The sequence below is a fragment of the Cervus canadensis genome, chromosome 32, assembly GCF_019320065.1.
Source record: "Cervus canadensis isolate Bull #8, Minnesota chromosome 32, ASM1932006v1, whole genome shotgun sequence".
NCBI classification, from domain to species: Eukaryota; Metazoa; Chordata; class Mammalia; order Artiodactyla; family Cervidae; genus Cervus; species Cervus canadensis.
In genome coordinates, this window is record NC_057417.1 from 28,036,563 (window position 1) to 28,063,824 (window position 27,262).

At 55.4% G+C, this 27,262-nt stretch overlaps 1 protein-coding gene across 2 annotated transcripts in view; it reads left to right on the forward strand.

The window, feature by feature from the left end:
* The first annotated feature begins 324 nt into the window (after window positions 1–324).
* Window positions 325–27,262, forward strand: part of DTX2 (deltex E3 ubiquitin ligase 2) — a 33,539-nt gene continuing 6,601 nt past the window's right edge. The window contains exons 1-5 of one of the 2 annotated variants that reach the window (XM_043455688.1): window positions 325–475; window positions 12,037–12,391; window positions 14,869–15,505; window positions 21,426–21,526; window positions 26,035–26,175. In XM_043455688.1, coding sequence (XP_043311623.1) covers window positions 12,124–12,391; window positions 14,869–15,505; window positions 21,426–21,526; window positions 26,035–26,175 — 1,147 coding nt within the window. In that variant the 5' untranslated portion in view covers window positions 325–475; window positions 12,037–12,123. The remainder of the gene's footprint in view (window positions 476–12,036; window positions 12,392–14,868; window positions 15,506–21,425; window positions 21,527–26,034; window positions 26,176–27,262) is intronic. The other variant, XM_043455689.1, reaches the window with a different exon arrangement.

The following is a 27,262-nucleotide window of genomic DNA, read 5'->3' on the forward strand; positions in this document are numbered from 1 at the left end:
AATACTCTGGCCACCTGATACGAAGAGCCGACTCATTGGAAAAGACACAGATGCTGGGAAAGATTGAGGACAGGAGAAGAGGCCGACAGAGGATGAGATGGTTGGATGGCATCACCGACTCGAAGGACATGTGTTTGAGCAAGCTTCGGGAGCAGGTGATGGACAGGGAAGCCTGGAGCGCTGCAGTCCGTGGAGTCGCCAAGAGTCGGACAGGACTGAACTGAACTGAACTGAACAGGTGCACGTCGGGCTGGGCCCCGCCCCCCTGCTGCCCCGCCGGAACTACGTTTCCCAGAAGGCTGAGCGTCTTGGGCACGCGCACTGGAATCCGAGGAAGCTGCGACGCCGAGTTTCACTCAGGCTGCCTCTTCGTTAGAGTGGGAGCTACAGCCGGAGCAGTGCCCAGGCCGAAGCGGAGCTGCAGTCTGAGCGCGGCGGTGTCCTCCGCCCGCCTGCCTCGCTCTCTTCAGTCTCGGTGAGAGGGGCGGGCCGGGCCACCTGCTCGTCGCCTAGGGCTGGGGTCCCGGGGACGCGGGGGAGACCGAGCCGAGCTGGGACCGGAAGGGGGCGGGCGTGGGCGTGAGGGAGGGTTGGGCCAGGCTGGAGGGGCGCTCCGGGGTGAGGTCCCGGGGGGATTGCGGGGACCGGCCTCCGGGTGGAGGTCCCCGGGGGCGGGAGTTGAGGGGATTGAGAGACACCCGCAGAGCTTTAGGACCGGACGGGTGGGGAGCGGGAACGCCGAGGTGGAAGCCGAAGGGCTGGCAAGGGAGGGGCGCAGACCCTGAGAGTTTGGCCCGTCGGGAGGAGAGTACCCTTTCCCACAGAACCCGGAGGCGGCGGCGGCGGCGGGGCCACCGGGCTGCCCTAGTGAGGGTGTGGGTCCTGCTGGGGTCTGCCTCCCGGTGGACGGCTCCTTGGAGTCGGGGGCTGTACTTCTGAGGAGTTCGCTTAACTAACTCCGCTTTCTTCTTCTCAAGAAAGGTCCGCCTTCCAGGAAGTGCCTCTTCTCTGGAACCCTGGCTCTCTTCTGCGGGGTGCCAGTAGCTTACGCTGTGAAGAGGACTTACAAGACTTCCCTCCCCCTTTGCCCCCGAAACTACCCTATCTCAAGTCAGCTACTGTCCTCCACACTGGTTCCTCTCCCCTAAGTGCCAGTAGCAGTGGAAATAGTGTGTGCATAGACGCTTGGCCGCTTAAAAAACTCGAAATATTTCTGCATGCCATCGTAGCTCGTCTAGAGTTCTGGAAAGTGGTCTTTCTGGTAATCAGGCTTTACTTAAACCATCAGGGTAACTGTAGCTAGGCGTCTTGTTCATTTAGTGTGCGACCTTGACAAACTTTTACGTTCTCTAGTTTGTTGATTCCTTGGATGCTCACAAAGCAAACTGGCTTACAAAATCCTTTCGGCCTTTCTGTGGAAGGGCTTTTTTTTTTCCCTTCCCCTAAGTAGCCCCTTGATTATTGAGTGGGCAGAGGGAGACTACTGTACCTTCTGCTCTGCCCAGGCTGTTGGAAAATAAATCTGGTGGTTTCCAGTCCCCAGCCGCAGCACACAGACCCAACATCTGTGCAGTCGTTTTCACTAACTGCTGTTTCCCAATTTAAAACCCGATCGTCGTCTTCCTTGTTGGCAAAGGTGCCTTGGAATTTGTGTCGCTGAGTCAGCAAGCCTTTCAGATTTGCCCGGTTTTTGTTTGCGTTTTCTATCGAGATGGGAATCTACACAAGTCATTCCTCCTAAGGATCTGGTATCTCCATCAAGAAGGCACCGTTTGTGCCAGCTCTCCACAGAGAAAAGATGAGAGCCACGGGAACTTCCCATCGCTGCCTTCCCAATCTGGTTTTCAGTAGAGAAAGTGCGAACTGGGGAGGGGGAAATTTGAGGTCCCCAGGATGAAAGTGAGCCTTGCGAGTAGATTGTTGATTGCCTCCTGTCTCAGATAAATTCAGGTGGCTTCTTGCCAACAGCTTCTCCTGTTTAACCAGTCTTAGAAACTACTTTCTGTTTTCACACATGCATTATGAGATGAAGGACACGAGTCAGGATTTCTGCATTGGAAATTTTAATTTCTTTGGTCACTTGAACCTTTACTGGGTGCTTCGTTTTTGTCAGGCCCCCTGCTCGGTGCTGAGGGTGCAGTGACCAGCCACGAAAACTCTGTTTTCCAGGAGCTCATCGTTTGGTGGGAAAGATAAACCATAGACAGTGACAAGGTGTTGTCGGTGTGATACATATCAAGGAGTGGGTAATCACAGGGCAGAGCCCACCCCACCCCACCCTTGCCCAGGAGGGAAGGTCTAGAAGGCTTCCAGAACGTGAGAGCCAAAGTGAATTGTGAAGAAGGTGTAGGAGCCAGGAAGTGGGGGACAAAGCCTGGCAGAGGAATCAGTAAATGCAAAGTTGTGAAGAGACCCGGCATGTCTGGGTCACTGTAAGTGTGGCTTCAGTGTGGCTGGGGCAACCAGATGGGCACAGGGCCGAGAAGCCTTGAAAGGTAGGCAGAGGGCTGAGTGTGGGGGCTTTTACATGTCATGCCAAGACTTGGGGGATTTTAGCAGGAGAATTCCAGGAAGGGCCTTATTAAATGAGCACCCTGGCTAGAAAGCGTGGAATGGATTGGATTGGGTCATTCTCCTTGTGACTGTTTCCTTACATCACGCCAGCTTCTAGTAGAGGGAGGTAGACAGGGAAGTTTGTACTCTGGCTGTTCCTGGGCTTGTTCAAGAGATAGAATGGCCGGAGAGAGCTGTGGAGGACCGATGCAGTGCCATAGAAGCTGATGAGAGGGGATTTTCTTGCAAGAGGGCACCTGGCAGCATCCCGGAGGTGTTTTAACTGATTGGCCAAGTGGGTGGGGTTCCAGGTAAAGTTGAAGCACAGAGTTGGGGAAACCAGATGTATATGGGGTAGTGGGTCATCACTTTCTGGAAGGAGTTGGGGAGGGGGAAGTGTAGACGGAAGAGGGGTACTGAAGAGAGGTGTGCCACAGATAGTGTTGATAGGGAGGGACCTGGCTGATGGACTTTCACCGTGAGCCACGGAATGTGAACAATGTTTCTAGACCTCAAAGGGAGGTGTGGAAGAGAGAGGGGGGCAGGACTGTACTCCAGGAAGCTCCGCCTTGCCCCTGTCTCTGAGGTGGGTGAGGAGGAGAGACAGTTGGAGAATCCAGGTGGGAGAGTGTGCTCCTCCAGGTGAGAGGCGGAAAGGTCCCAGCCTGGTGCTCACAGTGGGGGCTGAGGCAGCGAGAGAGCAAGCCAGGGCAGCTGCTGGGCTGTGGGGAGAAGCTGGCGGAGGGGCAGCCCAGAGCCAGGGAATCCAGGAGGAAAGGGAGAGAAGCAGGGAGGGTGAGTTTGCCTTCAGGCGTGTTGGAGGTACCTAAGAGATGGCAGGAATGGGGCCACGGGCGGAGCGCCCCTCCTTCATTCCGTGTGTGCCCCGGGAGTTGTGTGCTAGGGTTTGTGCTTAGCACTCGGAGGGGAATTAAACAGTCACCTCTGTGGGTTTGTTTTAATATTCATCTCAGATAAACAGAGAACTGGATTGCTCCACACTGATCACCTGTTTCACACATGGCCTACTTTTATTTGTTTCCTAAGTTTTTTTTAATGAGTGTTGTAAGTTCCTGCATTTCATCCATCCACAACAAAAGCCAGAATCTTGAGACAGAATACATATCCAGTTTTTGATCTTTCTTCCCGTTCCCATCCTGAGATATCCATTATCCCTTTGCTTTCATTTTTATCTATTTTATGGTTCCTGGGTATTCCTAAGGAACCTAAAAAATATTGCTACAATTTGTCCGTAGTATTGCATGTCACTTGGTTCATTTGTCTTGAATATTGAATAATAGTCCATGGTGTGAACAAACCAGTTTCTGCATCTGATCTTCCACTGATGGGCGCTTGGTTGTTTCCAGGTTTTTGCTGCTGAGAGAGGGCTGTTCTGAACACTTCTATACATGTTCCCTGTTGCACCTACTCAGGTTTTCTTGGGTGTGAACTGAGGGTTGGTGTTTTGCTGGATCATTGGGTAAATAAATATTCAATTTCCATAGCTGTTGCCAGACTCTCTGAAGTGGTTGTATGAGTTTGCCCTCGTACACTTCCACACTTGCTCCACACTCTTGCCAACACTTGATATAGGCTGATTTTTTTTTTTTTGCCAATGGAATGGATATAAAATGGGATCTTTGGGATCATGGTTTCTATGTCACCAAACCCTAATGTCAAGCATCTCTACATAAGTTTATTGGCATGTGTGTTTCTGTAAATTTTATATCTTCTGCCAATTTTTCTGTGGGGTTCTTGGCATTTTTTTTTTTAAAATTGATTTGTAAGAGTTTTCTTATGTATGCTTGATTTTAATCCTTTGTGCTTATTGCACATATCTTTTTCCAGCTTGTGACTTTCTGTTTTCTTTAAGGCACATTTTGTTGAACAACCATTCTTGATTTTAACACAGTGAAATGTATCTTTTCATTTATAGTCAGCGTTCTGTGTCTCCTTTGAAAAATCTTTTCCTAACCGTAATCCTTGCCTGTAAGGAGCCCATGCCCTGGTGGAGGGGGCAAGTAGATAATTGCACTGAGATGTCACATGGACATTGGCGGTTAGATGTGGCCACTTCTCCCTGCAGGGCAGGAGTGTGTATAGGAAAGATTTCACAGGGAATTAAGAGAGGAGTGAATGGACAGGTGGAGTGGACACTCTGGGTGGCGGGGGCGCGGGGCATGAAACAGCCTGATCGGTTCTGGGCCGTCCCTGGGGTTGCTGATGGCTGGACCAGTGATGCGGGCAGGGTATCTGAAGACAGATCTGGATGATCAACGTGCATGGGGTTACTGAAGCCGTGGGAACAGATAAGAGAGTCACTGGGGAGTGCAGAGAGGAGAGGCCGGCCGGGCCTGATGGCCCACTGCAGGAAAGCTGTGGCTCTGGGCAGCAGCTGGGCTTTCCCGGCCGGTCCGCACGACGCCTGCTGTGCTCTCGCGTGCTGTGTTCCATCCTCAGGTGTTGGGCGAAGACCGACGTGTCTGCAGAGTGCAGGCATGCCACGGGGGAGGCTCGCCGGAGCCGTAAGCACTCTCCCAGTTTTTAATAGAGAAATGGGTTCCGAGAAGTGCTTCTCAACTATCCGGACAGCGAGAGCACAGTGTGGCTGGCAAACCACAGCTCACGGGCCAAGTCAGCCCACAGCCTGTTTTTGTAAATAAAGTTTTATTGGGACACAACCACACGAGTTAGTTTACACGTGGCCCGTTACTGTTTTCACACTGCAGAGTTGAGTAGTTGCAACAGACACCCTATGTTCTGCCAAGTCTACAATAGGTACCTTCTGACCCTTTACAGAAAAGGTTTGCTGGCCCCGCCCTGGGGAGTCATGGTAACTGGGGTAGCCTTGAGAGCGGCAGCGGCCACCGCAGTGGTGCAGCTTGTTGTCGCTGGCTGGATGATGAATCTGGGTCAGGCCTGCAAATGTTGCCAGGTTTTCTGGTTTTCAAGAAAAGCTGGAAATCTGGATTGATTGATTTATCCTAATTTTAAAACATTGGCTCAATCTGTAAAATTTACAAACTGTGGTAGGCTGAGCAGACACATCTGGCAGGCTGATTTGCCCACATCAACTTCTCCCTCTGCAGACTAATTTGGGAAACCTGTGACTGGGTTTCCCACGTAGCTCAGCTGGTAAAGAATCCTCCTGCAATGCAGGAGACCCGGTTCGATTCCTGAGTTGGGAAGTTCCCCTGGAGAAGGGATCAGCTACCCACTCCAGTATTCTTGGGCTTCCCTGGTGGCTCGGATGGTAAAGAATCCACCTGCAATGCGAGAGACCTGGGATTGATCCCTGGGTTGGGAAGATCCCCTGGAGGAGGGCATGGCAACCCAGTCCAGTACTCTTGCCTGGAGAATCCCCATGGATGAAGGAGCCTTGTGGGCTACAGTCTATGGGGTCACAGAGTCGGATGCAACTGAGCTACTGAACACAGCACAGCACATACCTGTGACTTCTCAGGCAACTTGCTTATCGTTTGCCTGAGTTTTCTCATTTATAAAACAGAGATAATACCCTGTCCAGGATTGTAAAGATTAAGTGAGAACAGTTAGAAGATACTTAGCACTGTGCCCGGTAATACATAGTAAGCTCTTGTTGCTGGCCACTGTGCCTGCCATTGCTTCCTCGGCTCCCACATTCTGGCCTCAGGGTAGGCCTGGGAACCAGGGCTCAGCCCTCTGATGACCTGTGGGTGGTCAGTTTGCTCCTGGCCAAAGAAGGGGCAGCCGGTTCTTGGTGCTGGTAGAGGAGGTTGTCCATGGAGCAACTGTCGGTCACCAGGGCCCACCCCCTGGATACTGTGTGGCTTTCTGAACCCGAATTGGGATAGTCTGCTCTGACCTGCCCTTGGAGGCCCCAGACAGGCACCAGCCAGGACAGGAGTTGTCATTTCCTATCTTGCAGCCCCAGTGTGCAAGGGACAACTCAAGTGTTAGTCCTTCCATCCCTCAGAAGCGCAGTAAGGTCTGAGTGGCACTTGCTGGAGCCATCTCTTGTCTAAACCAAAGTCTTACCTTGTAGTGCTCCTGTTGTAATAATCCAGGCCCTTGGATGGTGTGTTTTTTGCACTTTCTGGTAACTCAGGGGTGGGGCGTGTGTCTCTTGGCAAGGAGGCACCATGGTGCTTTGACAGGCCTGTTAATGAAACCCCATTGGGATGGGAGTGGCTGTCTAAAATCAGGATGGTAGGCTACAGCGGTGGGGGTTTGGTTCCTATTTACGATCTTTTGAAAGTTGTGGGCGTTGTAGAGGTTTGTTTCTGATAACAGAAGTAAAACTTTCCCACTTTTAAAAATGGGAAAAGTTCAGAAGTTAAACAAAAGGTCTTCTGCAGTTTCTCTACTCAAAGGCGGCTGTTAGCACTTGGGTACATTGCTACTGAGTTTTCTCTCTGCTTCTCTTTTACCAGGTTAAAGTAGTGCTATTGGGAATAGCTTTATGTTGACATTTTCCTCTAATCTCCTTAGATAGATTTCTTAATGATTGGGTCAAAGCAAGTGAGTATATATATATATATTTTTTTCTTTTGGTTTGGCCTTGCCATGGGGCATCCAGGATTTTAGTTTCCTGATCAGGAATTGAATTTGCACTCTCTGCAGTGGAAGCATGGAGTCTTAACCACTGGACGCCAGGGAAGTCCCCTGAGTGAACATTTTTAAACCTCTTGATACATATTACCAGACTGTTTTCTGGAAGGGGTTTATCCCTTCCAGCAGTGTGACTTCTCACTGTACTCTTGCTGGACTGTGTATTGATATTAAGTTATTTTTATGGCTTTGAGAGGCAGAAAAATAATACTCTATTGTGTTAAAAACAACACGTCTAGCAAAGTAGCACATTTCTTTGATATGTCTCTGCACAGGATCTGACTTTCCCAGGTCCATGGGAACGCTTTCTGACAGTGCTCGGGTGGTCAGCTGCCCATAGCAGGTCTTTCAAGGTCATGCTCTGGTTACTGGTCATGCTTACCGTGTCAGCTGGTGGGGTGTGGAGTTGCAGGCCCGTGCTTCTGGGAAAGCACCCGAAAGAGAGGCAGCTTAGAAAATAGAGCTTAAGGTCACCCAGTCTCACTGGTCTCCAGCCCGTGCCCCTCAGACGCCTCTGTCCTGCATAGCAGCTTCCTGGGCCTCTTGGAGTCGGAAATGGAGGGTGCCCTCTGTGGCAGAGCACCCCACATTTTTACATTTTGCGTATCGATGGGAGGTGTACGATCACATTTGGAAAAGGGTTCTGCAGTTTAAGAGGCTCGAAAACCCATCCAACCCCCTGAGCAGTTGAGCCCGGGAGAGGGGCTGTGACTGTCCCAGGATCATTGTGTGTGAACCTAGGGGTGAACTGCCCAGCTCAGGCTTGGGCCAGGCCGCTTCATATTTCAGTGGGATTCAAGGGGGAGGAAATGGGTCCTCACGTGTTGGCACATTGATGGTCCTCAGTCTGGGCACCAGTTTAAAACCACGCTCGGGGACTTCTTCCTGGAGGCCTCAACTGTAAGGGGATCCACTTGTGTGGTTCCCCGACTTGGAGGCCCACAATTAGGCGGGATGAGTTTCACTGGATTCCTGTGTCAGCTCAGATCTTGTTCTAAAGCTTTCCTAAATCCCCTGGGAATAGAAGGACTCTCAGACACATGTAACTCTTTTGTGTCAAACACCTCTCTGGTGGAACAGCAAGGTCCCGCTGTGCCTTGGGGCCGGGGGCTGGGAAAGGGTTGGTTGTGGCTAAATCTGAGGGAAGAATGCAAGGGAAGGCAGGATGGTTTTTCTTGTGGTCAAGTTGTTGATACATTTTTTAGAGATAATTTTGGTCCGACCATCATAAGTAATATGATCTTGTAGAACATCTGCCAGTCTAGAGAGAAATAAAGAACGTATGTCCCGTACGTAACTCCACTGCCCCCAGTAACGTGTCAAGAGTTGTTCCTTCCAGCCTTTTAAAAATTCGCTTATATAAGGTAGAAAGAACCTGGGCTTCATGGTGTCACAGACCAGCCACCTGACCTTGAATAAACTTTTTACTTCTTTTGGCCTCAGTTCCTGCGTGTGTAGTTTGGGGATAATTTCTACCTTTGGGGGCGATTGAGGGTAGAGAGAGCAGGATGACAGGAGCGCTGGGCAGAGTGCCTGCCTCGTAGTAGACGTTCAGTAAGGGGCGCACCTGCCTACCTGAGAGCACGGCGTGTGTTTTTAATTTGTCCTGAGAATTATGCTAGGTCTGAGAGCCTTTTAAAGACTCACATTCCATCACAGGGATGTACCATAATTTACTTCAGAATCCCCTTATTCCATTATTATAAAGTATTTAGGTTGCCCCCAGACTGAGGCTTTTTTCCCATGGTCAATTAGAATAATAGTTTTCATAATTAAGAACACCCTAAATAGCCCCATCATTAAGAGCCAAAACAAATTAGGTTTTTGAACTGCGGCTTGGGGATGGTTGAGGCTGTAGCAGAGAATGGGTGCCTTGACTGGCTGCTGCGCGTGCGTAATTGCTGCCTTTGAGGGAGAACAGCAGTGGGCATTCTGGGCCTCGCCCCGGGCCTCTGGAGGGAAAGGTGCTCCTCCCCTGTCATGTGTGTTTCAGCCCCTCTGGGATTTGAGGCGTTTGAAGAACTGCAGCTCCAGCGTTGGGTCAGCCTCAGCTCTGCCCTCTGGGAGTTCCCGTTGTGGGGGGTGTGGGAGGGGGGACAGATGCTGAAACCAATAAATGTAGTCCGGTTCGGATAAGCGGGATATGCAGTGAGGACGCACAGGAGGGTGGAGTCAGCACTTTCTGGTGAGGGCCTGGTCAGAGGGCTCGGAAGGGATGCTCTGGCTGAGTCCGGAAAGATGGGCACATTTGCTGGGGGCTCAGATGCGGAGAGGATGGGAATCCGGACACGGGCAGCAGGATCCACGGCTGGGAGGTGGGAAACAGTGCCGAATGTTCTGGCACTTGCTAGGATTTGATGCAGCTGGACAAAAAGTGGAGGCCTTGGTATTAGTGGGGACAGTGGCCAGTCACGGAGGGGCTGTGTGCCGGGTCTTTCTCATCTCTGGGTCTCCAGGACCCTGGCAGCCTGGACCGTGGTGTGCCTGCAGTCTGCAGCTCTAGCTGAAGTTCTCAAGCGGAGTTCTCAGGCTGTTTGGCAGAGTTCTCCAAGTCGGTTCACCTGGGGATGTGTGGGCATGCTGGAGCGTACCACGTGTGCTGGTAACTGGGAGGCTCCCCCCTCCGGCTGAGAGATGAGTGATGCCTGTCAGGAGGTGCCGGGGGAAAGTCTGGGCTCAGGAGTAATTGGCCCCGAAACCAGTCCTGTGATTTGTACCTGGATGTCATTCCAGGGACCTCTAATTGCAGGCGCTGAGCTAATAAACCCTCCAGCCATCTCAAGGGCATCCCGGGCCTGGTTCTCCAGGGTGGGAGGCGTGCTTTTGTTGAAGTGGTTACAGCTCAGGGGCGGGCCTGGCTCCCCCGGGTGTGCTCAGAGTTATCTCGGCCTGACTCACCACCTGTGCTCTCAGGTAGCACGGAGCCGCCCTGGGCCACCGCTCCTCCCCCAGACTCGGGGGGAGGCAGGGGTGGGATGGAGGGGGCAGGGAGAGGGAGGGAGGCCCAGGTCTGCTGATGGCTGCTGCGTGCCTGACGCGGGTCTGAGTCCCCGAGGAGAGCACTGAGAGTCGAAGGTGACGTGGCCGTGTCCAAGTGAAGTCAGGCTGGGAGCGCCTGGCCACTTTCATCAGAAGACAGAGCGAGTTGAGCGCTGTGTGGACGCCGGAGCCCACGCCCCTTCCTTTTCACGTGCTGCTCCAGGTCTGCCTTCCTCGTGGGGCAGACGGTCTCAGCCTTCTTACGGAAACCCTGCTGGAGTGCAGTCTCAGGGACAGCAGCGAAAGCCCAGGGCACCGGCCTCATTAGTGGCCATGTTAGCAAGTCACTGAAACTTCCAGGGCCTCAGTTTCCTCGTCTGCAAAGTGGGAACAAAATTCGATGCCTGTGCTTAAGGGGGTTGTGTGGGAACTGGAGCAGGTGCCGTGACTGGGACCCTCTTGGCACCAGGGCCCTCCATGGACATCACAGCTCAGGGTGCTCACGGCTTGAGACGCAGGCTTCTCTTCCCTCCCCCTCTTGCCCCCTTCTCTCCCCGCTAAGCGGGGCCTGGAAGTGGAGCTCAAAGCAGAGCCCAGACCGAGCCTTCCCTGCTAAGAGAAAGCGCATGAGCTAGGGTTGACCTGGGTTTGCGCTCGTGCTGTCACTCAGCAGTGTGTGTGTGGCCTTCTGTAATGCCTTGACTTCTTGGAGCTTTGGTTTCCTGTCCATAAAGGGAGAAATACCGCCTGGACAGTCTGTTCCGCCTAACTGAGACAAGTCCCTCTGGTGTTTGTCACTGAACATCGGCCCGGTTCCCCTCGCACCCCCGGAGCTGGTGCTCTGGGCACTGTGTCCACAGCCCCCCTCTCTCCTTCAGACACTTGCAGGTGCTGGAATCGTCATCTGCTCCTGAATTCAGCCGTGCTCAGAGCTAATCCCTGTCAAACTCATGCTGCATGACATGGTCTGTGCTGAGGCTGGTGATGCGGCTGTAGACAAGGCTGACTTGTGGGGTGTCTGCCATCTGAAGGGGACAGAAAGAGAGGGACCGCCATCACCCCTGTATATGTTCCATGGTACTGGGGAGGAGAAGTTCATGTGACAGGTGGCCTGGGAACACCCTGAATGATGCCACTAGGCGGGGGTGACTGGGAGAGGAAGGTCTTGGGAGATGGGTATAAAGTCTCTGGAACTGGCCACTGGTCAGCGAGACCCAGGCCCTGGGAGTGGGGCTCAGAGAGGCTGGAGAGAGAGGACCTCAGCATCCAGGGGATTTGAATGTCCATCTCAGGCTCCATGCTCCGTGGTTAATGGTGCGGGAGGCCAAGGTGGCCTGGAGGCCTGGGTGGGGCTAGGAGCCACCCCAGCTTTGAGTCCCTGCCCTGCCGTTGACCCCCGGCTGCCCTTGAGCCCCGAGTCCTTCCTGAGACCCAGTTCTGTTTTTTCCAGTCTGTAACAGCACAGGTATTATTTTGTGTCTTACAAACCTACTTTGGAAACTGGCATCCTCACAGTCTCCTCACTTTATACCTCACAGAGGTATAAAGGGTCCTCATGGCCAGTCCATGAAGGATTTGAGGTGACTCGTGAAGATACACTGTAAAAAGATACACTTAGTAGCTGGGCCAGAGGGAAAGTATTGGTAAAAGGACAGAAGCAGGGCTGATGGTTAGCACCCAGAATTCAGTCACTGTGTCTTCCTGGACATTTGTAGAGGTAAGAGCGCTGCTTGATTGACGCTGAATTCTTGCTGGCTGCCTGAGCAAGGAGCCAGGATGAGGTATTTGGTTCACGAAGCTTTTAAGGTATTGGGGGAAAGTGACTGGAAAAGCATGATCTTTTTCGCTGCACCCAGACCGACTCCAGCAGTGCCACTGTGTGCGTGGGTAACCGCTTGTCTGTCTTGTTTGCAGGTCTCCTGGCAGCACTGGGCAATGAACCCGAGACTCCAGCCCAGCGTGGTCTGAAGCCGTTGGAGACGACAGGGCGTCCTGGGGAAGATGGCCATGGCGCCGAGCCCTTCCCTGGCTCAGGTGTATGCCAGCCCGGTGGCAGTGGCCGTGTGGGAGTGGCAGGACGGGCTGGGCACCTGGCACCCCTACAGCGCCGCCGTCTGCAGCTACATCGAGCAGCAGTTTGTGCAGCAGAAGGGCCAGCGCTTCGGGCTGGGGAGCCTGGCCCACAGCATCCCCTTAGGCCAAGCCGATCCCTCGCTGGCTCCTTACATCATCGACCTCCCCAGCTGGACGCAGTTCCGCCAGGACACTGGTAAGACCCTTCCTGCTTCTAGCGTGTGTCTAGGTGCCTCCTTCGGGCTGGGCATTGTGCTCTGTGTTCGGGTCAGAGAGTTGACTCTCGGCGTCATCCTGCCTCTGAAACACACAGGGTCAGGAGGCAGACGCTGAGGGATAGCAGGTACCACACTGTGTGAGGTACCACTTCGTGGTACAGGGTGCCTTGAAACACAGCGCGGAGGTCGTCCCAGCCCCTTCCCCTTGTCTCCCAAAGCAGAACTGCCTGCTTCCACCTGTAGAGATTCGAGGGTCTCGTGAGCAGCAGGCAAGCAGGCCAGCCAGCACGGGGGTGGCACGCCGTGCTAGTGAAGAGGGCCTGGTGGTGAGTTCTGGCTCCTGAAGGACAGTTGTGGCACCCGGGCCGGTTACTTCACTCTCCTGTGCACTCAGGTTTCTTTTGTATGTGCCTATCAATAGTGTGGGCTTCCCCGGTGGCTCAGTGGTAAGGAATCCATCTGCAGTGCAGGAGACCTGGGTGTGATCCCTGGGTCGGGAAGATCCCCGGGAGGAGGGCATGGCAACCCACTCCAGTGTCCTTGCGTGGAGAGTTCTATGAACAGAGGAGCCTGGCGGGCTACAGTCCATGGGGTTGCCAAGAGTTGGACACGGCTGAGTGACTGAGCAGCAGCAGCCTTGACCAGTGTTACCGAGAATGGGGCCACCAGCTTCTTCCCGGAGCTATGCCCTGTCCCTCCAGATCAGTGGTTCTCAGCCGAGGGTGACTGTCTCCTGGTACATTGGGCAACGTGTGGGGACATTTTTGACTGTCAGGACTGTGGGGTGGGTGCTACCGGCATCTAGTGGATAGAGGCCTGGGATGCTACAAAGTAAACATCCTACAGTGTACAGGACCGGCCCCACAACAAGGAACTGTCAGCCCCAAATGCACTGGTGCCCAGCCTGAAGAATCCAGCTCTGATCCCATAGCAGCCTCTTCGGGGGTGTGAGGACTCAGGCTTCCAGGCAGCGGATGCAGATAAAAGTCCCGGCCCTCATGACATTTGCAGTCACCGAGAAAGGCAGCGAGCAAGATAAATAACTCATGACCCATGTATGGTTGGGTCAGTGAGTGTTTATGAGGGTGTGTAAAGTGTAGGGAGAGGTTATTCTGAAGTTTGAGCTCGCGTGGCCTGGTCACCAGGAAGGACCAGGCACAGACCAGGGGAGGGGCAGCTGGTGCAGGGCTTTTCTGTCCCTTGAAGGGACTTCAGTTTTTCTTCTGAAAGGAGGAGGCCCTGGAGGGCTTGGGCAGAAGAGTGACATCATCTGATTTGGGGGTTAAGTGTATTGCTCTGGCTGCTGAGGTCAAGAGACCAGATAGAGGGTAATCGCAGTGATCATCTTTTGGCCAGTGCTGTTAGAAGCATGGCCCAAATTGATTTTTTCCTTTCTCCTTTCCTTAATCATGCGATTTGGTTTATTCATATAAACTAACCACAGATGTTTCCTAATAGTTGCTACCTGAGAAGTCCAAGGGAATCCAGGTACATCCATGTAAGAGAAGTCTGTAAAAGTTAATGAGTTTCTGGGACTTCTCTGGCCGTACAGTGGTTAAGACTCTGCGCTTCTACTTTGCCAGGGGTCACAGGTTTCATCCCTGGTTGGGGAACTAAGATCCCACATGCCATGGGGCCAAAAAAAAAAAATATATATATATATATAACAAAAAAAGTTAATGAGTTTCACAGAGTCTTAGACACCTAAAAACTACTTACGGCATCAGTTCAGTTCAGTTCAGTCACTCAGTCATGTCCGACTCTTTGCGACCATATGAATCGCAGCATGCCAGGCCTCCCTGTCCATCACCAACTCCCGGAGTTTACTCAAACTTATGTGCATCGAGAAGTGATGCCATCCAACCATCTCATCCTCTGTCGTCCCCTTCTCCTCCTGCCCCCAATCCCTCTTACTGCGTAGTATATGGAAATGGGAAAGGTTTTCATTATGATTGTCAGCTGCAGCTAAACATATGTGCTTAAACGACTGGATGGGTCGGAATATATTGCAGTATATGAAGTGTGCTTTCCGCTCAGTGGTTGGATTGTGGATGATTTCATCTCCTTCAGGCGTTTTTGTTTTGGTTCCTTCGGTAAGCCCACACAGGTTTCATCATTAGGAATATTTTGAGAAGCCTCATCAAGTCTGAGCCACAGCTGATCTTTGACCCAGTCCCCTAGTCCAGCTGAGAAAGGCCAGTTCCCCTCTGCCACTTCGTCCGTTGGGTCCACAGTTTCTCTGCACAGAGCGCACTCTACCTTTCATCCCAAATTTGGAGAGAGTCATTAGTGTCAGCCTTTAGGTCAAACAGCAGCATGACCCATGTGTATATACTGTGACCACATTATCTTATGTTGGTTGTAAGGGAAAAAAAGAATTTTAAACTCCCTTGGTTTGAGGGCGGTGAGGGGCCGGCAGATGAGCTGTTTACATGCATCCTTCCATTTAACACAGGCACCATGCGGGCCGTGCGGAGACACCTGTTCCCGCAGCACTCGGCCCCCGGCCGGGGCATCGTCTGGGAGTGGCTGGGTGACGACAACTCCTGGACGGCCTACGAGGCCAGCGTCTGCGACTACCTGGAGCAGCAGGTGGCCCGGGGCAACCAGCTCGTGGACTTGGCGCCCCTGGGGTACAACTACACCATCAACTACGCCACCCACACGCAGACCAACAAGACTTCCAACTTCTGCCGGAGCGTGCGGCGCCAGGCGGGGCCCCCGTACCCGGTGACCACCATCATTGCTCCGCCGGGCCACGCGGGGGTGGCCTGCTCTTGCCATCAGTGCCTCAGCGGTGGTACCACCGGCCCCGTGTCAGGCCGCTACCGCCACTCCATGACCAGCCTCCCTGCCTACCCCGTCCCCCAGCCCCCCCACAGGACCGCCATTGTTTGGGGGACCCACCAGGCCTTTGCTCCATACAACAAGCCCTCCCTCTCCGGGGCCAGGTCGGCGCCCAGGCTGAACACCACCAACCCCTGGGCCGGGGCGCCGTCCTCCCTGGGGAACCCGCCCCTCTACCGCTCCAGCCTCTCCCACCTGGCATCGCAGCACCAGTCCTCAGGACTGTCCGCCACCAGCACAGCCAGGTAGCTTGTGTTTCCAACAGCTGTTGTGTACAGCCGCGTGCCTTGTCAGGGCCTTGGGTTTCCGCCTTTGTTTAGCTGGGAAGGCTTCCCCAGGGCCTTGCAGACCCGGCACCTGCCTCCTTGGCGGTCCCTGCTACTTCGTCATCTCCTTTGCATGCGTCACGTGGTGCCAAGGGACCATGGCCATCCACAGCCTTGTGTCCCAGCGAGCCTCCGTGACCTCTGACACACGAGTGCTGGTAGTTGCCACGTGGGTTAAAAACCAGTGATCCGTTCATTTCCTCAGGAGAATCGGGCTCTCTGCGCAGTTAAAGGTTCTTTGGCTGTGCGTGTGTGTCCATAGCTGGGTACGTGAGGACGTTTCACTGACTCCCGCTATGTGCCCGGCCCTGAAATCAGACATGGAAGGTTCAGTCCTCTCCCTAAGCCCATGGCCTCGTCCAGGGGAAGGCTGGAGCCCAGTTTTGGTGTTTAACAGTTGGTTGAGGAAAGAGCAAAATGCTGAGCAGGTGGGGGTGGCAGCAGGTGGTGTGGGCTGACCGCTGTGCTGTCCCTCGGGCACCCTGGGAAAGTGATAAGATAGGCCCCATCTAAGTTAGGTGACACTTTAAAGTGGGAAAACCCTGGAGTGGCCAGTGGTGGATGCTTCCGGGGTGCTGACACCTGTTCCTGACCAGGGGCCTCGGTGTTGATCGTTATTGAGAGTCGGGCCTGCAGAACGTTTTGAGGATTCGTAGTGATGGCCGGGATGGGGGCAGATTTTTCTTTTCTGAGAGAGGGTGACCTGGGCGGGCGGTGACTGGACGTGGGAACCTGTGGCTGCCCTGTTTCCCAGAAAGTCGGCATCTTGGTTCCACCTTGCTCACCCAGACCATCCCAGCCCTCCTGACCACGAGGAGGGCTGAAGCTTCCTAGTATGGCTGAGACCTCCTTGGCAGCTTCTGGGGCCTCTAGTGTTCTCCGGAGGACCTGTCTGGCTTCAATAAGACAATGACGGCTTCACTCACTGAGCACCCATTACAACCAGGCTTGGTTTTCCCGGATCCTCCCAGTGGCCTGTAGTGGGTGGTGTCCCCAGATTCCAGGGGAGCATGTTGAGGCTGGCGGGATTAGCAGCACAGCCAGGACGTGGCAGAGCTGGGCTCAAACCCAGGCCCTTGCGGGCTGCGTGGGGCACGTGGAGCTCTGAAAGCCATCTGAAAGATGGAGTGAGAGGAAGACAGGGTGTCCTGGTGGGTGTGTGCAGAGGCCGCTGGCGCAGAGGAGAGGCTGGGCCCACTGGGTCCTGGCGTCTTCCTGCACGTCTTTTCCTTTCTGAAGCTGGGGCTCGTGGATCTGAGATCTTTCTGGGAATTGGAAGCAAGGGTAAGACTTGGGCCTTCCCCAGAGACATGAGCACGCTGGGCTCTGTGCCAACCCAGTCCCTCCCGGTGCCCTGCGAGGCCCCTTCCAGTACGTGGGTTAGTCTGTTTTAGAGAAAAACACGTCACATCTGCCAGCCCAGAAGGGTTATCAGTAAGGGTGAAGCCGCTTTTACGACTTGGTCAGCTTTGCCCAGCCTCCTGGGGCTTGCGTTCTGACGCATTAACTGAGGCAGGTTTCTTGAAGGTTCTAAAGCTGGGATTCTGGGAGGAGCCAGGTGACCACTTGGGCCTTGTTGCTTGCTTCTGGCATGGGGCTCCCATTGGTCTCCCCTGAGATTTCTCTGGAGTTTCCCCTCCCCAGCCTGAGGGCCCCGTCCAGGCAGGTTGCAGAAGGGGAGGCAGTGGGGCTGGATAGCCTCACGTCTGCTGCTTGGTCGTGCGTGTTGCTGCTTGCCTTGCCGCCCTGCCTTGTAAACCAGGTGGGAACTGGGCCAGTCCGGTCGGCTCTGGCAGGTGAGGCAGGGTCAGAGGGGCCTGCCTCCTGACGGGGGGCTCAGCTGCACCTCCTGGCCTGTCTCTCTAGGAGCAGGGAGGGGCGTCTTGCACAGGCAGGGGTCGGTCTTCCCACGTCTGACTTGGTGTGTGGCCCTCTGCAGTCAGTGTCTCTGACGGCTGTTGTAGAGCCAGAGGGGGTCTAATTAATCCCTGACCTCTTCACCCAGCCGGGCTGGGAGGACTTGAAAACACTTGGCACCTCGGTTCTCTCGCGGCCATGGTGTAGTTTCTCCAGGCCAAGTGAACGTCGGCAGCGTCAGGTGAGGTCACCAGGTGTGAGGAGGAGAAGGCGATGGGGTGGGCAGCGCCACGGACTGGGGAAACCTGGGAACCAGTAACGTTTACTGGTAGCCCCTGGGAAGGACCTGTGAATGAGCGAAATGAAAGTTTGCGGAGCCCCTGTGGGTTCTTTTTTTGGAACCCATGTAGTTTCAAATCCCTTCTTGCTCAATCCGGGTAAAACCTCGGCTGACGGATTCGCCTTGTGCCCCAGGAGCCTTTCTCTGAGTAAGTAATCCATCGGGACGATACGTGATTTGTCACTGAGCCGCTGGGTTTAAGTAAATTTCCTGGTAGCTGAAGTTTATCCCTTTAAGCACCAAAACTTGTGTTTTAATGATGTTGGATGGAAGACTTTCCAAAATGTGTCACGCACACGTTGTTTAATAGCGGGTGTGCCAGCCAGTTTAGTTCTCTGCTGACTCAGGGCAGTGATTACGAGCAGCCCTCTGTTGCAGCTTCGGTGTGGCGAGGCCTCGGGGGTCTTTGCCCCGCACTTACCCAGCCTAGGAAAACGGCTCTCATTTCTTCCATCTACTCTGTTCTGGTCGCTACTGTTCTCCCAGCCTCTGAAAGTTGCATGCTGCTCCCTCCTGCTATCAGTCAGGCTCTGTAAACTTGTGGGATTGAGGTCCTGGACTACAGTGGGATCTGACTCCTGACTCACTCGCTGTGAGCCCTCAGCTCAGCTCTGTTCTCTCTTTCCGTCTCTCTTTTCCCCTTGTAAGATTACTGGGTTGGCCGGGGCAGTTGCAGAAGTTTCCCTTTGCTCTGATAGGGCTGTGGTGGTCAGGATTTGGTAAGGGCCCCGCGGCTCTCCAGAACCGCCTCGTTCCACTGGGACCTGGGACACAGCGGGCGTTTGGATCGCACTGTGCAATGATCCTGGCAGCCACCCTGGGGGCCTTGGGGGATGATCCTCATCTTAGAGAGAAAGTAAAGCTCGGAAACGGGACTCGACGTGCCCCACAGTGGGCGCTGGCAGTGGGGTCCCCAGGCTCTGAATGCATCTTAAGCCCCTTGTACTGTGCATGCTCAGAGGGTCCCCCTTGGGGAGCTGGAGGGAGGCTTTGCATGCCTTGCTCTCCTGCCTCCTAGTTCTGCCCCTTGTTCAGGACTGTACAATCCTGTCCAAGTAGAAGATGAGAAATCTCTGTCTTGTGTTCTCAGCTCCACTTGGAAGCTCCTGGAGATGGTTTCTCAGTTGGGAAAGGCAGGGACGGCCTAGTAGGTAGACCCAGGAACCCAGCAGGCAGGCAGGAGGCTGGTAGGAAGGAATTCTCAGAAGGGCACTTCATGGGCAAATGGTGCCCACAGCAGGGAACATTCTGCCAGTCTGAGCTCCTAGTGGACAGTGCAGGGGGATCTGTGACCTCTGAGGCTCTGTCTGCCCCTCAGAGTTCCCGTCGTGGGAACCGCTGGATCCTTTCTCTGTCCCTTCTGATCACAGCAGAGAAATGTGTGGGGGAGGAGCTGGGGAAAGTTGCAGGGGAAGTGACACCATGAGACCCCTAGGCAGATGGAGCTTTCATGGTTCCTGGTCCCAGTTCCCAGGTGAGTGCCTGTTGGAAGCCTACTGCCTGTCTGCTTTCTGCTCTTGTTCCTGTGGTAGAACCTGAGCCTCGGCCTTCTCTCTCAGATATGGGCCTCTCACCAGCAAGGGAAGACCCCGCTGCCCAGCCCACTGGGTCGCCCCGTGGAGCAGCAGAGCCAGGCTTTGGCTTTCCCGCTTCCTGGCTCATTGCTCCCTGTTGAGTTGGCTTAGGAGATGAAGGACACCTCCAGGGACTGTATCTTCTCCAAGTCCTTCACTTCTAGAACCTGAGAATTGAAGAAACAGACTCAGGAAGGGGGTGGGGTGTGGCTTCACATTAAACAACTTAGTGGGGCCAAAGCCTTAGCCTGGATGACTGCATGCCCGCCCTTCCCCCACTGCCTCAGCAAAGCACCCAGGCCCAGTCCCATTGTCCTCTTGGGGCTGACGGTAGACATGGGCGGCAGGAAGCGTAACAGTCCAGAAGTGAAAACCAGTACCAGTCAGTATGAGATTTTCTGATGTGGACCAGAACCAGCCAGCTCCCTGTTGCGTCCACTGACGGCATCTGTGACACGAGGCTGGCGGTAGGCAGGGGCCTGGAAGAGCTCCCAGAAGCATTTGCCACCACTGGGCGGCTGCTGGGCTGCTGGCCGTCGCGAGGGTAGCACAGCAGGCTGGAGGCGTCCATCGTTTCCTGAGCACCTTCCCGGCTCCTGGCTGCAGGCTGAGCCCAGTGAACCCAGGCCCTGTCCTTGGGGAGCTCCAGTTAGGGACTGCGGACCCTTCCTACTGTATCATCTTGAACATGAGCAGGGCTGGAGGGACACAGTCACTGGGACGGGGGCGGGGCGGGGGGGAGTAGCAGGCATCTTGGGCCATCTGCATCAGCCGTCTCCAGTGTGGGGCTCCCCACAGGCAATGCTGGCATGGATTTATTACCACTTAAAAATATAATGGCTTCCCTGGTGGTCTAGTGGCTAAGACCCTGCGCCCCCAGTGCAAGGGTCCCGGGTTCAATCCCTGGCCAGGGAACTAGATCCCGCATGCTGCAACTAAGACCTAGTACAGCCAAATCAATCAACAAATATTTTAAAAATGAAAAAATAAAAATATAATCACACACATATATATAATGACTTAAAACCAAGTGAACAAGTTGGAATTAGTCACTGTGGGAAGCAAGACCATTTAAAAAATTTTTTTCCTTTATTTTAAACTAATTCTGGATTTATAACAAAGTTACAAAGATAGTGGAGTTTCCATATCTCTCTTACTTGACTTCTCGTGTTAACATCTTTCATGATAACCGTAGTGCAGTTGCCAAAACCAGCAGAGACTCACCGTTGGTGTGGGACTATTAGCTGAAGACTTTTCTGATTTTCATCAGTTTTTTCTGTGTTGTTCTCTTCCTGATCCATGAACCCACTCTGCATCCAGTTGTCCTTCCTCCTCTCCTCCTCCTCTGGATAAAACTGCTCCTCAGTCTTTCTTCATCTTCCATAACCTTGACACTTTGGAAGAGTTACTTTTGTCAAATGGCCTTAATTTGGTTTCATCAAATGTTTTCTCATGATTGGACTGAGGTTATGCTGTTTTGGCAGAAACCACAAAAAGGGTGTTAATTTCCTTCTCAGAATATCCTTTCTTGGAGTTCCTGATGATGTTTGGCCCATTACTGGTGGTATTGGTCTTGACCACTAGGAGTGGTTTCTGTTGGACTTCCACTCTGTGGGTACCACAGAGCCCTCATTTCGGTGAAGCAGGTGAGCTCATGGTTGTTTCAGGATTTGTCTTCAGAGTCTCAGGATTGTCCAGGAGAGCGTGTTTTGACAGCCAGCGCTTCATTCTCCACACCGTGTAAAAAGATGAGTCTCGTCCCCACCGTGTTCTTCCTGCCCACTGCTCCCTCCCCTCCCAGTGCCCCGCTTGGGGTCTGACTTTTGTTGCTTGATTTTCACGGAGGAAGTGCTTTCGAGAGTCATGACCATCAGACCTCTTTGCTTGTCCTTCGACATATTCTTCGTCAGGATCTTTCCTCTTAAAAACCAGAAGCCCTCCGCGCACAGAGGCCGCTGCGGGGAAGTGAAACCGCAAAGGAGCCTCAGCAGCACCAGTGTCTTCCTCACTGGCTGTTTCTGCCAAGTCAGCTCCTCACATTAAGCTCTGTCCCCTTCTTCTCCCCAAGTGCCTCCCTGCCCAGCGGTTCGGCGAGCAGCCCCCGGAGCGTCCCCGCCACGGTGCCCGTGCAGATGCCGAAGCCCAGCCGGGTCCAGCAAGCCCTCGCAGGTAGGCAGGTGGTCCCCGGTCCAGACGTGTCCACCGGGGGCGGGGAATGCGTGGGGCAGGGGGAGGAGATTGTGGGGAGGGCGTCTTCTGACCCTCTGTGTTCTTGTGGAAACCCACAGGGGCTTCTTGGGGGGCAGCGCCTCTTTTCAGTGATGGTGACCCCCCCGCCCCGTGAGTGAGCCTGGGTGCCCCCTCATTTGTCTCAGTGCTGGGGGGATCATACCTGATGATGGTGGATGCCCGGTGCGGACATTCTCCATCTTTTATGTTTTCACATCACCTTGAATCACTGTTCAGGAGTAGCTTTTCTGTCCCAACATGCTTTAGGCATTTCCCTACAGGGGCCCTTTGGGGAGCTCCTCCAGCTTTTTTGGCTGGAGTTCACATTTTGAGCAAGTGGCTTTTATGTCTCACTAGGTCGTTTGTTAACCCTGCCCCTTTGAACTGTGTTCAGAATTCCTTTTGTGGGTGTTGGGAAGCCACTGAGAGTTGTTTTTTAACTTAGGGGGAATGTAAACCATGGCATGAAGGTACACCGAGGCGTCTGGTGAACCGCCATCATTTAGAGGCAGCGGCAGGGGAGGGAGCTAGCCAGTCCGTGTGCTAGCACAGGGCGTGTTGGAGGGGCCCAGGCTGGAGGCAGAGAGGCCCTGTGGACCCAGGCTTCGTGCCCCAGGCCGGCTGACCACTGACTAGGGCTGTGGCAGTGGATGGAGGTACAGGCTTCTGATTCAGCGATTGGACTGGTTGTGAGACGGAAGGAATAGAATGGGGCCTGGTGTGCGCTGCCGACAGAGAAGTCCTCGTGATTAAGGAGGAAGGACTCGGGGCTTTACTTACGTGGCGACTCATTTCATCCCAATAGCAGCTCTGTGGGGGAGGAACTTTGTCCCATTTTACATCTGAGGAAACTGATGCGCTGAGAATTCCAGAAACCTCCCAAGGCCAGGCAGCCAGTCCTGGACAGAGCTGGGATTCAGCCCCAGGTGTTCTTGGCCTCAGAATCTGGGCTCTTCGCTATGATACTGTCCTGCTCCGAGTCTGGTGGGTCCATGGCTGTGGCCAGTGGAGCTGTCCTGGAGGCAGAGGAGTTTGGATGGGCGGCTCAGAAGAGCCGCATGGGGTGTGTGCCTGCCCAGGAGTGTGTGAGGTTACAGAGACTGGGTGGACCACCAGGAAGAAGGAACACTTGAAGGACATGGAAGGACCAGTCAAAGATGTAGTGGAGACAAGAGAGTGGGGCCAGGAAAGGCCGAGGACATGCCGCCCAGCAGGCACTCTGGAACACACTCACCTGCTCAGCCATCAGCCCTCTGCTGGGGCAGAGAGGACAGTGAGCAAAGATGTAACTAGATAGTTCCTGCCCAGTTTGGGTCTTCCCGTGGCATCACATAGCCCAGGTAATTCAGATTGTGTGTGTGTGTGTGTGTGTGTGTGCGCGCGCGTGTGTGTGTACATGTACTGCTGGAGAGAGATTGCGGGAGCAAGCCCAGCCTGCAAGTGCCCGGCTCCGTTCAGCTCTGCGGTCTCTGGGCCTCATACCAGTGTGGTCACCTCTTCCCGCAGCTCGGCAGTAGTCTGGGCGCTGAGGAGCTCTCGAGGCTGGGACCCTCTCCTGGCCTGTTCTCTGTGTCCCTTGCCACCTTTGCTCTCAGAGAGATCCTGGAGGTATTTTAACCTCCAATTTGCTTGTCAGGGAGACAGACCCCGAAGCTCAGGAATTGGGTCCTGGCGAGGAAAGAGTAGACAAGTCGGTGGCCAAACACCGCCTCCCCTGAACGCAGGGCTGTAGCTCATCCCTGTTGCTGGGGCCGCTGTGTGGGGTGCCAGGGAACCAGGGACCCTGGGCCCACGCCAGGGAGCAGGGTCTGGAGAGAGGTCTCAGCTGGGCAGTGGTTGTGGATTTGGTCGTGGATCTGGGAGCACGCCTACCGCACTGAGGTGAGCACGCCTACCACACTGAGGTGAGCACCTGGACACAGGGGTTCTCAGGTAGGCTCCCAGCCACGGCCGTGCCGCGGAAGGGCTGCGTGCGCCCCTGCGCTGGAGGAGGGGCCGCCTCCCCATCCACCAGGAGCCTCGGGTGATGGCTTCACTGCCTGCAGCCTGGCCAGGGCCCCTCCTTCATGGGCATGGGGAAGAGTGGGCCCCCCAGGCCGGGCCAGGCTCCTACCCAGCAAGGGAGGAGGAGTGTCTGCATTTTACACTGCCAGGACCTGCCCAAGGCCGATCAGCCCCGGGGGAGTGGTACCGGTGTCAAAGCCAGGTTAGTAAGGCCAGGGCAGGAGGAGGGTAGGCTGGCACCTGAGCCCACTAGACTAAAGGACAGCTCTGGGCATCAGAAAGGGGGTGTTCACGTGTCTGACCGGGTGTGGGACCTGCCGGGGGCTCTGGCAGACCAAGATGAGAGCAGGAAAAGCCATGCTTGTCCGCACTGTTAAGAGTTGTTTGGGGATGTTAGGAGTTTGGGGGGGGGGGTGCATTCCTGAGCCCTTGATCTTGGAGAAGTTGTGATGGCCCCTCGTGTCCTTCCCCCCATCCTCTCCACTGGATGCCGCTTTTGTGAAGTGTTGGCTGCGGGATGACCTTCACACTTTCTCACAAGAAGGCAGACCGGCCGAGCCAGGGGCTGCTTCCCTGCAGGTGTGTAAATTGAGACTCACTGTCTGTGGCTGGAGTGAGGAGGAGCGTGTCCTTCGTTGGGAACAGCAGCAGCACTGGGCACGCCGCCGTCTCTCGGGGCTGCTGGTGTGGCCTCCGGGATGTCTGCCCCCCGCAGGCGGAGACTAGGTCCCCCGTGACAGGCCCTGCCCCGTGTGCCCCGTCACGTCTGGCGGTGAGCACGGAGCCGAGTGAAGGCGATGAGCTGATGGGGAACGCGGCCGTTTTAGATGGGCGGTCAGGGAGGGGCTGCCGGTCAGGGAGGGCAGACGTGAGGAGGGGTCTGGTTGATGGGCAGGGTCCGGTGGCTTCTGGGGGAATAAGTCACGGTCAGCACACACAACTCCTGGGTTCCCGTCAGGAATTGTTCCCTTCGCATCTATCTGCACCCTGTGCCTGCTTGTCATCCAGTCCACCCGATGTTTAGTTCCCGAGGGAACCCACGTTTGAGCCCAGGAGCAACCTTGGGAAGCTGTGGCATTGCATTACCTGCTGCAGGAGTGCCCAGTGTCCAGCCTCGGTCTTCTCATGGGCACTTTGGCGTCTCCTGTGGAGCCGCCACCATAGTGCACCCAGCACTGCCCAGGCCTCTGGCCTCTGCTGCTGTCCTGCGCTGGGCGCGGGTGCTCTGCTGAGAACCTCTGTTCTCTGGCGGAGGAGGCGGTGGGGCCTGATGGAGCCCAGGGCCGGCTCTGCCCTGGCCGCTCTGGATCACCTCTGGAGTGGGCAGCAGATCCGCCTGGCCTGTCCACAGTGCCCAGACCCCAGGCCAGATTCTGAACAGCTGTTAGCTCCCTAAGGGAGGTGCCGGAGGGGAAGCCCAGAGCCCCTCTCAGGGGAGGAGGTGCTTCAGGGATGGGAAAGGGTGGGTGGAGGCTACTGTGGACCACAGGGTAGCTGAGAGCATGGCAGGAACGGTGCCTCCAGGAGGAGGCCGTGCTCAGTTCCAGGTCTTCAGGGAGCACGGGTTAGGGTCAGCTAGGGCACGGTTGGAGCCCCAGGCTGAGGAGTGGGGCATCCGCCCTGCAGGCGTCGGGGAAGGAGTGACAGGATTGGACAGTCCATTCGGGGTGGCCACCTGCTGCCCCTCCTCCCGCTGTGGGCTACCCCTGTGCTCCCACCACGGCCAGAGGAGCTGTCTGAACCTCTGCCGAGGGGACCGGAGAAGGAAGCCACGGCCTGGGGCCTCAGCTGCTCCTGAGGAGCGGTCCTGGGGGCCGTGGGGACACCTCGGTGAGGTGGCAGGCCCTGGGGCAGGATTCCTGCCTGTTTCCCCCAGTGACAGCTCTGAAGGCACCTAGACAGGCCAGGTGGTGCATGGAGAACAGGCCCCCCACGGGGGGCTGGGCGACTGGGGGCCGCGGGGGCCCGGCCGAGGGGGCGCAGAGCCGTGCGCTCCCGACCGTCCGCGTTTCCATGGCTTGGCTGCGCCCTGCTGTGTTGCCCTCTGCTCTCCTTCCTCGCGCTGTCATGGAGAGGCGGCCCCCCGCCCCGAACCGCTCTGGACATGTCTTGGGGTGGCATTCTGCCCTCTGCCCTCCTGAAGCCATGGCCTCCCCCCCTGCATGCTCCAGGCACAGGCTGGTGGGGTGCTTGTTCAGATCCTCCTGCAACTTGGGGCTGGGGCTCCCACGAGCCGGCATTTCACTGGTTGCTGAGCTCAGCCCTGCTGGTCTGGGTGGGCCCTGGCAGCCTCGCGCAGCTGGATCCCCCGGGGAGATGGGCGAGCCCTGACGGCTGTCGACAGCGCCACCTGGGCGCAGCAGGGGTTCGTGGCGGTCACCAGCCAGACGGCTCCTTCTAACGTTTCTCCCCTCTCTGCATGTCTGATCTCGCACCCCGTGTAGGCATGACGAGTATTCTGATGTCAGCCATTGGACTCCCTGTGTGTCTTAGCCGCGCACCCCAGCCCGCCAGCCCTCCCGCCTCCTGTCTGGCCTCTAAAAGTCACAGCTCAGTTAAGAGATTGAGGAAAATGTCCATGAAAGGTAGTTCCTGCTCACAAATATACTCTCTGGCCTCTGCTCAGCCTCCTCCGAGTCTCGCTGCCTCTGACTCTCCCACACCGGCCGCTCTCCTCTGACCACCTCGACCCTTCGCCCTCCCCTCGCCGGCGGGGGTGGTGATGGGCTCAGTGGCCCGCCCTGCCCTCAGCAAGCAGGCCTGGCCCCCTGGGAATCCACTCCCCTCTGAGACCCAGAGTTCAGTGCTGTCTTCCCAGTGCAGTGGAAGTGTGAGGGGCCTGTGCTTGAAACTCAGTGACTCTGTAAACACAGATTCAAGGCAAGACATGGCTCAGGAGCAGGGGACAACTCTGTCCCTTCCGCTGGGGCCACCGTGTGTCTTAGGAAGGGCCAGCTCACGTGGGGCTGCTTCAGAGGGGTCCCCAACAACCATGCCATTCCCGTCACATGGCTAGGGGAGAAGAGGTTTCAGAACTGTTAGAAGGTGCTGTGTGAGTCTAAAGAAAATTTGAGAGGAGGAGCTGCTCTACGCCTGTCATTTCTAAAACTGTGGCTCTGCTGCCATCACTGGGCCAGAGAAGTGACTGCTTCGAGGACCTTCAGGATGGCGTGAGCAGGGCTTTGGCCCTGCCAGTCCGGGGTTTGCAGTGCTCGCTCACCAGCTTTGTGGTCTCATGCCAGCTTCCCCATTCATGAGCAGAGGGCCTCCTAGCCGGCAGACCGGTTGTGGGAGGAATAGGAAGTAAACACAGGGGCAGTGCCTGGCACGTGGTGACGGTCGCCCTGATCGAGTTCACTGCCTGTCCAACCATCGGGGGAGGAGGGAGGCCAGGGAAGGGCGACCCTAAGTGCTCAGCTCCCATCACCACCCCAGCCTTGCTCCCTCTTACTCTGCCTCAGGGCTGGATCTGTGGGCAGTGCCGCTTCCTGAGACACTCGGGGTTTGCTCTGAAAACACACGGCGTTCAGCAGACCGTCTGGCCTTCCTGGGCTCAGATGTACTTTCATGGGGTAGGAGGTCACCTGGCTGGCCCTCTTTTGAGAAAAGTGGATCATGGAGAGTTACCATCAGTTCCGAAAGGCTACCTGGACGCGGGAGGTGGGAGAGGAA